Raw genomic sequence first — 14,834 nt, forward strand, 5'->3', positions numbered from 1 at the left:
GTATTTAAGTATCCGTATACTTAAGTAAGTATTTTTTTAGAAATAATTACTTGAAGTTACTTATTCCCAACCCTGCCCAGTACCACGTAATGACTGTATGCGAGGCATGCAAGCGGACCAACCCTTTGGCACCCTTGCGATTGACAGGACGTGCCTTGAAACTTTGGAACACTAAGCTAGGAGCATGGAACCGAGATAGGCATTATACAGCAAGAACGAGACCCATCAGTTTGGACGGCTGAATTCAGCCTCTTGAAACAGGGTGCTCACGTCTACCCCGGATGGTGCTTCGTTCAAATTTTACTCTCGCAGTTGTTTCCACCTTGTCTTTCCCGATTAGGGCTTTATTATATTTGGTGCTACCTGCTAGACTTGGGCACTTCTTTGCTGACCGAACCTTTACTTGTCACTTGTCAAATCTTTGCACTTTCCTATGTCCGACGAAGCCAAAAGGTTCATCAGCGAGGTCTGGGGACTGCAGGGTACGGCGTACCTTGTGGTCGGACTGCGATACTACAACCGGGCCTCCACGCTGGGATGGCGACAATTTGCTTGGGACGATGCCCTAATGGCCATAGCAATTGTGAGTTTTCTCTACTGAAGCTGAAGAGCAACGTGTCTGACCGCCTGGTCTAGCTTGTTTACACGGCCGAGTCGGTTGCAGCATACTATGTCGTAGCATACTGGAAAGGATTAGCCAACAATGGTCTGACGGATGAACAACGGGCTGCTGTTGTCCCCGGGTCAGAAGAGTGGCTGTTGCGAGTCAACGGATCGAAGACGCATGTCATCGGCCTCCTCCTCTACACAACACTGTTGTGGCTATTGAAGGGTTGCTGGGTTTCGTACTATGCGCGCTTAACGTTTGTCACGCCGTTAGCTGTTGCTGATCTCAGACACTGACACGTCCAACAGAGAGGGTGTTAGACATATGGATCGTCTCATCTTCTGGGCTATGATCATTATGCCAGCTACCTACATTTCTTGTCTCCTGGTTGCTTTCTTCAAATGCATTCCTTTCGACCACCAATGGCAAATCTATCCCTCTCCAGGAAGTGAGTACTATAGTCTACGATTCTGGAAAATACTCGTACTTACCAGCCGCAGACCATTGCATGCCTGCGGTCTCTTTCATTCAGACGATATTTGTCATGGCTATGAACACCATTACGGACTTCTATCTGATGGCCATCCCACTCCCTGTAAGTCGATCTATTCTACCTATCTATAGTCATGGTTGGGACACTAGGAGATGCTGACTTGCCGCGATGTAGATGGTTTGGAAGTCACGTCTTCCATGGCGGAAGAAGGTTACTCTTATGGTCATGTTTAGCGGAGGATTCCTCGAGATGACTTTCGGTATTTTGCGTTGCGTGTCTATCCTAACAGTAAGTGTTAAAGCTAAGCCCGGAGATATTGATATGCGCTCACACGCCTTTCCATAGGTTGGTGACACTGACCCAGCACAATCCGGATACTGGTCCGTCCGAGAATCCTTCGTTTCAGTAGTGCTTACGAACATGCCCATGGTCTACCCCCTATTCAAAACATACATTGACAAAAGCATCGCAAGCACCAACAAAAATAGCAACCTGGGAGATAGCAACGGCTACCGTCTTGGAAGCTACCCAGGCAAAAAGGGGCCCAAGAGCGGAAGCCATCCACTATCAATCCCAAACGAGACCGCCTGGGGTTCAGATGAACATATCGTCTCCGACAAGGCCGTAAAGTCAATTGGCGAGGAAGAAGCTTCCATCGGCTCTTCAGACAAACAGAACCACAACCCTTCTTTGTTGACAAATACAAATACTGCTCAAATAGAGTCGGAGACCAATCACATCAAGCGTAATTCGACGACGACAAAAAGACATGACGTCGGACATAACCACATTACCGTCACCAAGGAGTACACAATCTCGAGTGTTATCCCCAACGATGGAAAATGAGATAGAAGGCATTAAACGAGGAAAGAAAACGCCAACTGCTGCACATTGGCATACTTAGTCCGACAGCTACGACCGAGGCACATGAGTACTGGTGGAACAGGTTAGAAACAGGGTTCGTAGGGAGAAGAAAGGAAAAACACAAGTTCTTAGAAAATTTTTACTATACAAAAATACACAACGGCGTAGATTCTTATATCACGATAATCATAAGCATTTCCAGTATAATATAATAGAAAATGCTTGTATCTTGTGTTGCGACGGACAACCAAACCCGGAAAGATCTCCGTTGGTACAACTTTAGGTATATAAATGTCACAGGGTGATATAAGCCACAATTTCAGCACGGCAATTATGGATCCACTTTTGTGTTCTAGTGCCTTATTCTTATTCGTCACAGTTATAAGCCCAGCTCTACTTAACCCTGACTTTGTGCCTGAATGGTTTGAGCGTGCTGTATGGCATCACAAGACAGTGTTACCCTATAGGTTTGATTCCTGTTAAAGTCCTCTAGACAGACTGCTAGAGATTTACTACCTAGATTTTAGTAAAATGTACCTAATTAAAAGGTTTAAAGAGTAAACAGTCTATTAGACCAGCCATAACGTATGGTAGCAGATTTGAGGGGGTGTGTCACAAGGTGATATAAGCCATAATTGCAGCACGGTAATTGTGGAACCACTTTTGTGTTCTAGTGCCTCATTCTCATTCATCACAATAAATAAGCCTTAGAGTAGGGTAGAAGAATCAACTATTGCTACCTCTGATATATCTCCTTAACAAGACACAAGCGCTGCCCTACTGACTCCACGTAGCTGTTTGAAATCAAACAAGATGCCTGTTGCGATGTTGACCATCGCTTGGATATCGGCGGTATGGATTAACGCCGAATGGCCGGAATAACTACGGCCAATTCGCCGTGGATCCACCGGATCCACGGGGATATTACGCGGTGGATTCGCCGCGTAATCCCACGATAGTTTCCTTTCCTTTACGCATAATTCAGAACCGGTATTTACCCCTATTATTCGTCATTGCCTATTGATACGTACGGTTAACCGTATCACCACCCTGGTGATAACCAACAATGCCACTTAAGGGCAGCGCCACACCGAAGTACCTTACTTTACTCAGTGTTTACACATAAGCAAGCCCCTCATTCAACAGTTAGTTTTCTGGGCTCAAATGCCTACGACTGTCCAGTCAGTACCGGTTGATTCCAGGAAAGGCGTGTTTCAAGCGAATGCATGAGCTCAGGTGCTCACACCGGATTATTACAGGGAGATGATAGCCGGTATGGTCGGAGTGAAACCACGGAGTTGTAGACAACGCTTGGTGGCCATTGAAGGAATAGCATATGTCCAAGAGTAAAGGAGTCAATTTAGGGGCAGTCAGCAGTTAATGGTGACTAGTTAAGAGTGACTATTTGGGCCTATGGCCTCGATCGTCCTTCTAGAGCTTCTGCCGGCGATGGCTTTCACTTCGACTTGCCATTCCATAATCAACCAGCACCTCCGTTATGGACTTCAATGTGCCAATAGACATTTCAGTCAAGTAGCTTTCAATGCGATAGCAAATTGCGGAGCTCCTTGCCAGGCTTGTGGCCAGGCCGATGCTGGTACAGGCTGGCGCCCACATGTGCAGGTCAGATGCCCTGCGCCTATCTGCAGGCAAAGGCTTGTGTTTGTCTTATTCAAACACGTCTTTAGCAGTGATTTAAAACTCTTGCTAGTGTTGTATAGCTCCTCTTAGGTAAACTCTCTGGCGCCACTGCTAGCCTCCTACCCCGCCAGTGCCCCCAAGCCCCTTCCGGGTTCTTGACAAGACGTCGAATGCGTCTTGAGAAGATGCCGAATGCATCGTTCTTTGCTTTAAGTCGTGTATATAAACACTGATGACCCATACTAAGATCACAACGGGCCTGGGGTTTTCTTCTATGTCTCGCATTGAAATAGTTCTGTCTTGAAACAGAGTCTCCTCCTGAACTGCGACTCTCCACATAAGTCTGGTACTTGGGGTCAAGATGCGTTTGCTGAATGCTGTTATCCTCATTCTTTATGGTACGGCAGTTAATGCCGTGGACCCTAAAGAGATCTACGATGGGGGATACAATTCGACCACATCGCCTCTTCTGCTAAGAATTGCCAATGGGGGCGCCGGGCAAAGTGGACTCGTAAAGGGTAAGCAAGCACAGCCCAGGCACTGGATAGTCAACAATACTAAGTTTGAATACTAGCATTAGCAGATGCGTTTATTCAAGAAAGCGTAAATAATGGATCGCTGCCCTTCCAGTTGGGCTGGGTGCTAAGCGACACAACCTTCTCAATCAAGTACCTACAGAGCGGTGACGCCGATGTAGGAATCACATACAACAAGGCGGCAGAGATGATCGCTGTCAAGGGGGATATCGTCGACCCAAAAACATACTACATCTTCCGTGACCATTTTCTGGTTGTTGGCCCTCCTGAGAACCCTGCCAACGTCAATTCGTCCATGGAGATTATCCCTCTGTTTGCGAGGTTATTTGAAGCCGCTGACCTTGCTAACACCACCATTCCCACTCGGTTCTTGACCCGGTACGACAAGTCAGCCACGAATATCAAAGAGTCGGAGCTATGGCTTGGGATCGGCCAGGTGAGAAAACCGCTTTCTATCAGATGCAGGACATCATTTGCAACACGCCTACTGATTGCCGACTTATAGGTTCCTTGGGCAACACCCTATACTACGTGGTACCATCAGTACATTGGGTTTCCCATCCAGGCTCTGACAGCCGCGATACAGCTTAAAGAATATACCTTGACAGATCGTGGCACGTACCTGTCGCTAGACAAGGCCTTGTCGAACCGAACAGTCATCTATAAGGCATCAACAGACAATGAAACAGACTTGCTGCTCAATCCAGCGCACCTTTTAGTCGGAAGAAAGGCAAAAAACCTCACAATGGCGTATCAGTTCGCCAACTGGTGTGTGAGTCGGAACGGCCAAAGAGTTATTAGCAACTTCAAGAAAAATGGAGAACAGCTGTACACTGGTGCTCCTTGAGTCATCGATACACATATAATTTATTCTTCTCCAATGTACTGGTGTAGCATCGGGGAACGAACCGGTAATCCCGGTAGGAGGTGAAGTTGTTGGGGCCCTACAGAGTGAAATCTTAGTCAGAAATCTTCGTCAGAGCGAATATAACCTTGGGGCTTAAATCAACAAGGAATCTTTCTACCTCAATGTCAATGTTATGCTGATCACCAGTTCTGCTGGGATATAAGCAAAAGCACGTATTGAATGTTTCTTAAATAACTGGTCAACTAACTGTTACTCTGAAAATTTTCAGCACACTATATCAGGCCTCGGTGGTCATATCCTCTCACTTGGCGCACTGAAACTGGCACGGATTTATAATCCCAACAGTATTTCCCTGAAAGCCCTGATTATACTGCTTTTTATTCTATCGGCAAGAGGGGCTATCGCGTATTACATGCATCAGTGGAAATCCGCCGTCAGCACACGATTGGTTAAGCGAAGGATTCGGGCTTTTACTGCCAACATAGCGTCAAAATTAAGATGAGTCAGATTTAAGGCCATGAACGTTAGATGGTCTTGGTTTCCCCGCCGTAAGACCTAAATATAATCACAAGCCTGGTAAGACGGGCAGCTGAGCGTCAATATTGGGCTAAGTAAGATTTAAAGCCATGGACGTCAGATGATCTTGGTTTCCCTGCCGTAAGATCTTGATTTCATCACGAGCCTGGTAGGAGTGCCATAGTTAAGTATGTCTAGCGCCCCAGAAAATTTACAATTCTTTCGTGGATCAAATCAATAAGATGGAAAGAGCAGTGAACCGTCGCCAGCTAGAATCTGACATACGTGGAGGACATGCCGTGGTGACCGAGGTGCCGCCTTCCTCCCAGGCTCTTGCTGAAGCCGCCGAGCTCCAGGTCCTAGGGCGCGATGGCCAGACCCATCCTTTCAAAAATCTCTTTGGCGGTCTGAAATCCAGCTCAAGAGTAGTGGTTATGTTCATGCGACATTTTTTCTGCGGAGTAAGAATAGATAATAAGGCGGCTGCCAGAGTAGTATGACTAACCTCCGTAAGCATGCCAATTATATACCCACGATGTGTCCACCACCATTACACCGGAAACCTTATCATCTCACCGCATTCCCACAAGCGTTGTATTCATAGGGTGCGGAGACCCCGAGCTCATAGACGATTACAGTCAGGTAACAAATTGCCGGTTTCCAATTTACACGGATCCCACAGGGAAGCTCTTCGATAAGCTGGGAATGGTGAGAACTGCTGCTGTGGGGAATAGAACCATCTACTCTTCGAAGAGGTGGCTCTCCCACTTCTTCAAAGCAGTTTATGACGCTTTAGTTAACCTGCCTTCGGGGAAGACGACGAAGGCCGGAGATGGGATGCGAGTGGGAGGAGAGTTTGTTTTCGAGGAGGGCGAGGAAGAGAAGATTGTGACATGGTGCCATCGAATGAGGAATCATCGTGACCATACCGAAGTTGCAGACCTTTGTAGAGTTTTGGGGCTAGATGTCTCGAGAAGTTGAGTCGACTGCATGAATGCCTGGATTTCAAGCAGACGTTTTGTCATTCTCACATTCAATAATGTGGGCCCAAGATCTCAGATTAGTATTTGACGAGGATACCAAATGATGTTCCTGAGGCAACTCACGATTGGGCGAAAAGATCCATCAAATCATTGAGGAGATTAAGAACTGTATGATAAACCCATATGCAGCATCATAAGTATACACTGACTTCCATGTTATCCACTCAGCTGCCTAACAGAAAGGGGACCCCACTTAGAACTTTAATATTAGACTTGTCGCTTGATTTTATCGCTATCATATTTATTGGAAGTGTGCATGGTGTAATATAGGAACTTTGGTAGTGGTGGAGCTGTGAATAAAGCACAACAACACTACACAACATAATGCTGCCAGATTCCCTGCCTAGTCATGTCGCAAGATTCCTCTGATCGGAAGTAGCAAGCTTGACTAGACAGGGCAAAGATCTCCCAATCGCCTCAGTTACCACGTACGGGGTGTGTTGATGAGGTTGTAAGGCTCTAGTCCCGACTTCAAGAAGAAGAATAATTGATCGCAAGTGTGTCGTTGTTTTCTGACCATCTGCGCTCCGCAACTGTCTAGATATACTCCTGATCAGCGGATCATCGAAGTATGACCCATGAGAGCTTGAAAGAAAGATTATAAAGGAAAGGTCACCTAAATCGCCTGTTTATGTCGATGGAGGCAGTATTCCCCGTCCCTGATCCAATATTCTTTTTGGATTGTCTGAATTAAAATCATTGGGCATCGGACTCATGGCTTGAAGCCTACCGAAGACATTCATGATAATTTTGACTGGCTTCACCTTGAGACAACTCTAAAGGCTACAGAAGCAATACTGAAAGTAGTCACATCATGGTGCCTGGATATGGAGTCCGCCAGTCCAGACTGAAGCTTAATGATTGACCCGTTTAGCATGTGCTACGCATCATGTTTGCGTTCACTGAGGCGTTTAGTTGTGGACAAACATCTCTCCATGCACTTCAAGTCTGATTGGTTTGTCCTGCATAAACTTGTGTGAGCGGAGGTGTCGTAAGGGGCAAAGAGCTACACTGGGTCAACAGCCTAAACTTTAGTTCTATTGGCCCGTACCACCTCTGTGGCCAGATCTCTTTTCACCTTTGACCTCTTCAAGTTTTTGACTTACAATTATTTTCACTCATCTCAAAGCTACAAACTCTGGCTCGCTACCACATAGGAATCATCATATTGGCTAGGTCTCGAATTTTGTTACTCAAAATGTTGACCAACATTGACGAAGGAGTGAATCTCGCTCGGATGCAAAGAAGCGAGCTCTATTACGCCTTCACACCCCAGCTCGTTGCAGCACGTCGCCGTTGTGGTCAAGCCGTTGACAGGCTCAACTGTGCTGGCAACTTGACCCGTAGAGAAATAGCTGAGCACTGGAAAAAGTGAGTCGCGAACCATTCATCTCCCGCTCGCCCCAGCAGTCGACCGTATGGTGGTAGAATTCGGGATTGACTCGTCTAAAACCAGCATCACAAACAGCAATCAACCTCTCCCGCCTACTGGGGCAACCGAAGAGGGAGATGACGCCGTTTTGCATGAGTACCCATGGATAGAGCGTCCAATCAAAATCGACTACGGGTACAACGTCAAAGTAGGCAGCAATGTGTTCATCAACTTTAACTGCACGTTCATCGACACCTTTATCATTTCCATTGGCGATCGAGCTCTTGTGGGGCCCAATGTATCATTACTAAGCGGCACACATCCTCTTGACGGGCATGTTCGAAATGGCACCAGTGGCCCAGAGTTGGGTAAACCTATCTCAGTAGGTGAAGACTGTTGGCTGGCGGCAGGTGTTACCGTCCTCCCGGCTGTGACAATTGGCAAAGGATGTACCGTCGGGGCGAGTAGTGTCGTCACAAAAGTAGGAGATCACAGACCAAAGAGTCACTATGTCCTTGCGGTTGGCTGACTTTCTTACCAGGACGTTCCTGATTATCATGTGGTGGCAGGTAACCCTGCCAGAATCATAAGGAAGCTTGAACCCCCACCAGCCACTGCTACAAAGACAGCTTGAAAGATCTGAAGAAGGATTGAACCATATCCTTTTATGGTTTCCAGGTAACATTTCAAGTACAAGTACTCCATCTTGGCTTAAAGAGTAATCTAGGGCTAAAACTAAAGCTTAGCTTATCACTATCACTCCAGAGCACCTTAGTTTGAGCTATAGAATGTATACCTATCTTGCATGTTGCTTTTCTAGGCATAAAGTCAAAGGTTTAAGATTCCTTTATGTTATTTACTTTTTTAGCACGGTTAGGACTTGGTGATTGAAAGTAGGTTTAAGCTTGATATTAGTGGCGTTAACTTGGTTATTAGTCTAAGTACGTCGCCTATATTTAAGAGACGCCAAGTGATAGACTTAGAAGGTTCGCATTACGAGGAATATGTCATATTCAACAAAGATCAATGCAAGTCTGCCTTGTAGTAAAAGCTTGATTAATTTCAATCAGTTCATCCATTTTAAGCCTGTAGATGTTCGTTGAGAGTTGTGACAGTATACTCAGGGGTCGCCGCCAAAAGACTGACATTATTTGGATGAGCTTCTTGATTCTTCTCTCTGACTGTGGAGGTTAAGTGCCCATATCCCTTCACAGAGCCCGTCGTGCTTTGACCCTAATCATCTTTGAATGACCATCATGATGATTTGAAAAATGTCTTCCTTGGCACTCGTTCTGCTGAAGGGCTCCCATGAGGACAAGAACTCCTAGCCGCCAATCTTTGTCAACATTAACAGAAGTATTCTCGCATGTCGTCGTTTGAGTACAATTACCGTTGTTCCTCATCATCTAATATCAAACTCTATACTCCCGTTTGTCACTACAGAGTCGACAACAGATCGATTGTGACCGCGACCGCAACTTCAATGAAGATTTGATGGACCACAGCGTCTGTCAAAGGGAAAATTTGAACACTTGGTTTTTCTGGAATCTACATAGGAAACGAGATCAGGTTGAGATACCCCTTTCAAGTGGGTCACGTTGTTGATGAGCCACATCTGTGGCTTTCACATTGGCACTAGCCACACAAAGCTATCCCAGCTTCACGACAGAAGAATAACAATTCGTGGCCGATGTGCGAATGCCTATTAAGACTCTGTGATGACAAAAGCGGATCCGTAATTGCCACTGTGCAATTACGGCTTATATCACGACAGACTCTTACTTAAAATAATATCGTACAAGAGTTCTTGGAGCATCGTGATGCACATATATGGATCTCGATGACTATCAAGAGAGGTGAGGGTCAGGTGACCACCTTGAGGGCCATCATCTAAAAGGGTCTCGTCATATTATGCCCAATATTATTACGCGCAAGACTCAAAGAGTGGCGGGTAAGTGCGTTGAAAAAGCTGTATAGAATGACATTCCACCTAGCAATCAAAGTACACTATCGAACATGCTCTTGGAAGGCAGGGACTTCGGCCTCGCAGCTACCTATATAAAACTGCGACAAGTTTGAGTTTTTACGAGTCCATTCATCGCTTTATTGTAGGCCTGTGTGATTCCTACCAGCCGTTGGTTTCTCAAGTACTCTTGTAAACGATGGCTTAGGGGGAATATCCGAAAGTGATTCAGTATTTATCGAGTGGTGTCGAGTTCGAACAGAGTGTTCCCATGTCTCCAATTTTGTCTCACTTCTTTCCATTGTATTCGAACAATGTGCTTATATTGTCTTGGTAGACAATGTATGCTTGCGAGCCCTGTGGGCCATGTACCGTATCCTCTCGACAAATCCGACATCTGCTAACTTCTGCGCTAACTAGAAAGGATATCGCGGCTACTATATGCAGTATAGTATAGTCCACTGCAGTATACCTATCACAGAAGGCAGTCAATCTTAAGCAGAAGACGTCTAGTAACTATAATAAGCCTGTTTGCTGGTCCTTTGCTCACTTCCTATGTAATTTGCCTCTGGCGTACATGATGATCCCCTACTTTTGCTACCGCTAGATCCTTGTTACTGCCAGCAGATCATACCTCTTACGGCGGCCGCTATACCCCTTCTCGTTAGCCCAGAAGTTAGCAGATGTCGGATTTGCCGAGAGGATACGGTAGACGAGGTAGATAGATCGAAGGTCCCCCTCCAGGCTTTCCGGCGCTAGCTGGAAATGAAGTTTTGTCGCATTGCGACGACACTGGAACAGGTGTGAGACACCTCAAAACTGTCTCAAATCGCCCGCCATTGATAGAACGGCATTCTTAGGGCCTGATCGGCACCGCCGATATCATTTGATACTTTGGATAAGGACCGATGTCACAGACCAACCACCAGCCACAAGTATCAAAAAACTCAAATCGTGCCGCACTAGGCCGAAAACAGGAGGGTACATTATGATTTCAGGTCTACATTACAGAACTCTAAAGATATCAGAGTAGGCCACATACCGCTAGGAAACGTACCCTCACATAACCTCAGACTAATAAGACTATAGTAATCTAGGCTAAGTATCTAATAGCTGTTAGTAATTACTTATAGAGACCTACTTTTAGGTTATGTGAGATCATGTGGCATTTAAAGGGATAAATTATTACTAGCCTCTAGACTTAGGTTGAACTTCAGAAAAGGACTAATAAGGCAGGTAGGCGCTAGCAACAGTAGGTAATAGTGGTGTTAGTAGAGCGCAGCTAGCAACAGCTGTCGCAAGGGTCCTAGCAGTACATTTATTAAACTAACCTTCAACCTTGCATTAAACTCTTGTTAACCCTAACCCTATGTACTTTTATATTGGAGTACGGGCGTTATCGGCCTGATATCGGATTTGCCGACCAGGCCCTTAGTCACGCCATGTCGGATCTGAGGTTGCGCGAGCCCGCGCGCCCAACCCGCGTGTCACCACCGCGGGACAGACAATCTTACCCTTGACAAAAAGCCCAGACCAAGATGATGCCAGTGTCGCTGATCTTCTAGGCCAAATTCGCGGGCGGACTGGCATGTTCAGGAACGGGCTTTTTCATGCTATTAACCTGCAACCGGAAGTGCAATGGTAAGAAATAGTCATGTGTTCGTATTTACCTGCAGTAATCGCGCCATGGGGTCCGGATTAGGCTTGACGCCAACGGCGGAGCTGGATATCACACCTGAAAGGGATGCTTGGCGCGTTTGCTGCATGTAGTTGGCTCCCTATGTTTTCGGGAGCTTTTACAAGGGCTGTCATGATCAAGCGGATTGTGTATCCTCTTTACTCGGGCAACTGTGATGACCTGTCATCATTATATGTCTTTAACATTGCGTGTTGAATGTTGGCGCCGACAACCTTAAGCTCCACAGAGGGACCGAAATATCAAGGCAGCGTCCGCCGAGGCACAGGCCAAGGCGGAAATATCGCATCTCCTCCCCTTGCAGCGGACCTGGGATCCGCAAAATCCCCGTTGCACGCGCGATGTCATCTCTAAACCCAGATGGCAGGCGAGATGAGCCACTGATAGAAAAGCGCGCCAGCGGAGGATTTTGTCCCAGCTCTGAAATAAGGCTTCTGAGGAGCATGGCTGGGATCATAGACGTCTGGCACAACTACCAAGATGAAATAAATCTCCTGTCGCGGTCACACACACACGCTCCCATGACCATATATTACGCAGTGCAGCGCTGGCGGCAAACGCCAATTTCCCTATTGTGTGGAACTTTCGTGATGTTTCCCCCCTCTGTGCCCCCCGAGTCAGACTGTTGGCGCCTCTTATCAGGCCATGAGAGATGCCTCATCAGTGTAAGCGCCTTGCCGTGTGACAACCCAAAGTTTGTTCTAGTGAGTTAAGATGCCACAGGCGCACAGCTCCCGGAGAGCCGGTGGGATTCCTGTGCCATGTGCTTGGCAGATTGGACGCAGGTACAGAAGCCCGACTCGACGCCGCAAAGCGCCAAGTCAACAACAGCCAGACGACCCCATCGAACGAAAGTGGTTTAGTGCAGTCATCATCATGGGTCAGCCCCCTTTTATCAGAGAGCCACACCAACGCCGCGAACCACTTAACCGCTGCTTATCAACGGCTCCATACTTCAAAAAAGAGGCCGAGAGTAAGATACATCCCTGGCTGTGCCGCGAGCGGTTGAAGCTCTCTTGCTTAAGTTAATGCTACATGGCGCTCGCCGTCGTGGGAAGTCACACTGTTTGGCCCCCTTGCGCTTTAAGGCCTGAATCCGGCAATGTATCACACAACCAAGGATGAGCGTGCTTCGCCGTTGGAACTTCGTCGGCCGAGAGGTGTATCCACACCAATTGCGGCACGAAGCACATCTGACGGGTCAGGGTTGCCTGCCTGTTTGTAATCTCCCGGTCCTTGGGTCTTTTGCCGTTCTTCCAGAGACACCCAAAAGTGCACATAATGGCCGTGATTCCCCATTCCCCTGAGCATTCAGCCCTCTCGGAGTCTTTCTTTTCGCTCATTCACCGATCTCAGTCACTCTTTCGTATTTCAGTCCGGATCAGACGAACTCTACCATAATGCGTTTCTCCGCCACTGCTCTTGCCCTCGTGGCCCCCTTGGTCTCCGCCATTGAGTTCACCAGCCCATCCATAAACTCTACCGTCACCAAGGGCTCCAGCTATGAGCTGACCTGGAAGGCTGTCGACACGGACCCGTCTGCTTTCAGCATCTTCCTCGTCAACTTCGTCAACTGGCCGCCTTCCTACACTCTTTTGGCTGAAAACATTGAGACCTCTGCCGGGGCCGTCTCCGTCGACGTTCCCTGCTCCGCCAGCAACTCTTATGGCTACCAATTGTGCGAACAGTTCCTTTTCTTACTTGTCCCTACCCTTGATTTCCTTGCGCTGTTTTCCTTTGGCTCGCCTTCGCTTCTTGGCCCCTGAGCTGGCACCCCAATAGTCTATTTCTCGGCAGGGGTGAAATCACGCCGAGTCATGCATTACAACCCTGCATCTTTAGATGAAAAGAGGAGTGTGCCCTGTATCTGAGACAACGTCAAACAAGGATATTGATAGATGTGAAGAGAGGCAAGCAAACTGACATGTCGCAGCAATGCCATCAACGGCACCAACGTCTACGTCATCTACGCGCAGACGCCTAAGTTCTCCATCTCCGGAGCCGACTGCACAGGCCCGACCACGCTGCCCCCGGCTTCGCCCTCCATCTGTGCGCCACCGAGCACCGTCACTGTCACGGTGAGCAAGACCCTTTCTAGAAACTCCACCGCGGTGGCGACGGGCGGTATCTCGGCGGCCCAGAGCAAGATCACGACCCCCGCCGCCGTCTCGGCCTCCTCCCAAACCACTTCTTCACCCGTCTTCCATGGCACTTGTCCTGACATCATTGGCTGGGCTTCAGACTACTATCACCCGGTAGCTCTCACCAAGCCCCCTCGCCACCCCGACAACGCCGCCGCCTTCGCCCTGCCCACCAATGCCCCCCTCAACCGGCGGCGATGATGACGACGAGGATGTGACGAGCACCATCTACCGCACCACCTACCTGCCTTTGGAGATGGCTCCCACTGGCGCCTGCACCTGCTATGTGAAAATGGCTTATCTGACAAGCCCCCTCGGCAATGCAATCCACCTCACGGCATGTGGCGAAACGGAAACCGGGGTGTAATTTTGGGGATGGGGTGTGTCATGTATCTGTGTCTCACTTAAGGCATATTTTCTTGAACGTCGGGTGGTTTGGTGTAATATTTCTGGCCCCCAAAAAACATTGAAAACCCGAGCATGGCCGGCAGAAGTGTGCCCGATCCGGAGAACACTTCAAATCTAGCCCTGAAGCCTCTTGCAATCAAACTTGAAGGGTCTCTACACAATTTCTTCCTTGTGTCCTCTTTGTATGTGTGCGAGCTTTGATTGACAATCTCTCAATGTCTTACGAAGAAAAAGAATTGGAAACCCCGAGATACGACATGTACGGAATCAATGCCCCAATGAATCTTGAATGGATCCAAACTCTCCCGATTAAACGCAGGCCCTTCTGGAACTTGCAAAGATGAGTTTCGGGGCAGACGAATACTGGCGACCCCAGCGATGTCATTAATAGCTGGCGCTGCCACCACTCCGCGACGCCAAGGCGCGCCGAGACGGTGGAGGCGGTGGGAAACTCCGACCCCAGACAAGCACGTACGCACATGCGGCGCCGTCCAATGTCACCCAAAACTGATTCGATATCATGCACGCTCCAACCACGCCTGACATTTCGTCCTGTCTTCTATCATCTACCTTCACCTGACGAGTGTTTTGATAGGTTTCGTGTCTGTAGATGGGTCCCAAAGGTGAACGACAGGCCATAGAAACCTCACCCATTGGGCCCGGGTGCCCGGACGAGCAGGCACCAC

General features: G+C 47.9%; 4 protein-coding genes across 4 annotated transcripts; all 4 read left to right on the forward strand.

Moving 5' to 3' along the window:
- Positions 1 to 433: 433 nt before the first annotated feature.
- Positions 434 to 1,946, forward strand: GLRG_01110 (uncharacterized protein; the record flags this gene model as incomplete). Its single annotated transcript, XM_008091795.1, has 6 exons — positions 434 to 583; positions 637 to 863; positions 916 to 1,055; positions 1,108 to 1,202; positions 1,275 to 1,388; positions 1,446 to 1,946. The coding sequence occupies 6 exons, from the start codon at positions 434 to 436 to the stop codon at positions 1,944 to 1,946; spliced, it is 1,227 nt and encodes a 408-aa protein (XP_008089986.1).
- Positions 1,947 to 3,966: 2,020 nt separating this feature from the next.
- Positions 3,967 to 4,988, forward strand: GLRG_01111 (extracellular solute-binding protein family 1; the record flags this gene model as incomplete). The annotated part of the gene is made up of 3 exons (XM_008091796.1): positions 3,967 to 4,123; positions 4,180 to 4,577; positions 4,647 to 4,988. The coding sequence occupies 3 exons, from the start codon at positions 3,967 to 3,969 to the stop codon at positions 4,986 to 4,988; spliced, it is 897 nt and encodes a 298-aa protein (XP_008089987.1).
- A 2,778-nt stretch (positions 4,989 to 7,766) lies between these two features.
- Positions 7,767 to 8,574, forward strand: GLRG_01112 (acetyltransferase; the record flags this gene model as incomplete). Its single annotated transcript, XM_008091797.1, has 3 exons — positions 7,767 to 7,939; positions 8,025 to 8,421; positions 8,482 to 8,574. The coding sequence occupies 3 exons, from the start codon at positions 7,767 to 7,769 to the stop codon at positions 8,572 to 8,574; spliced, it is 663 nt and encodes a 220-aa protein (XP_008089988.1).
- Positions 8,575 to 12,999: 4,425 nt separating this feature from the next.
- GLRG_01113 (developmentally Regulated MAPK Interacting protein) lies at positions 13,000 to 13,941 on the forward strand (the record flags this gene model as incomplete). The annotated part of the gene is made up of 2 exons (XM_008091798.1): positions 13,000 to 13,277; positions 13,533 to 13,941. 2 exons carry the CDS (start codon positions 13,000 to 13,002, stop codon positions 13,939 to 13,941), a joined length of 687 nt encoding a protein of 228 aa, XP_008089989.1.
- Between the last annotated feature and the right edge of the window lie 893 nt (positions 13,942 to 14,834).

Source organism: Colletotrichum graminicola (assembly GCF_000149035.1).
Source record: "Colletotrichum graminicola M1.001 genomic scaffold supercont1.3, whole genome shotgun sequence".
NCBI classification, from domain to species: domain Eukaryota; kingdom Fungi; phylum Ascomycota; class Sordariomycetes; order Glomerellales; family Glomerellaceae; genus Colletotrichum; species Colletotrichum graminicola.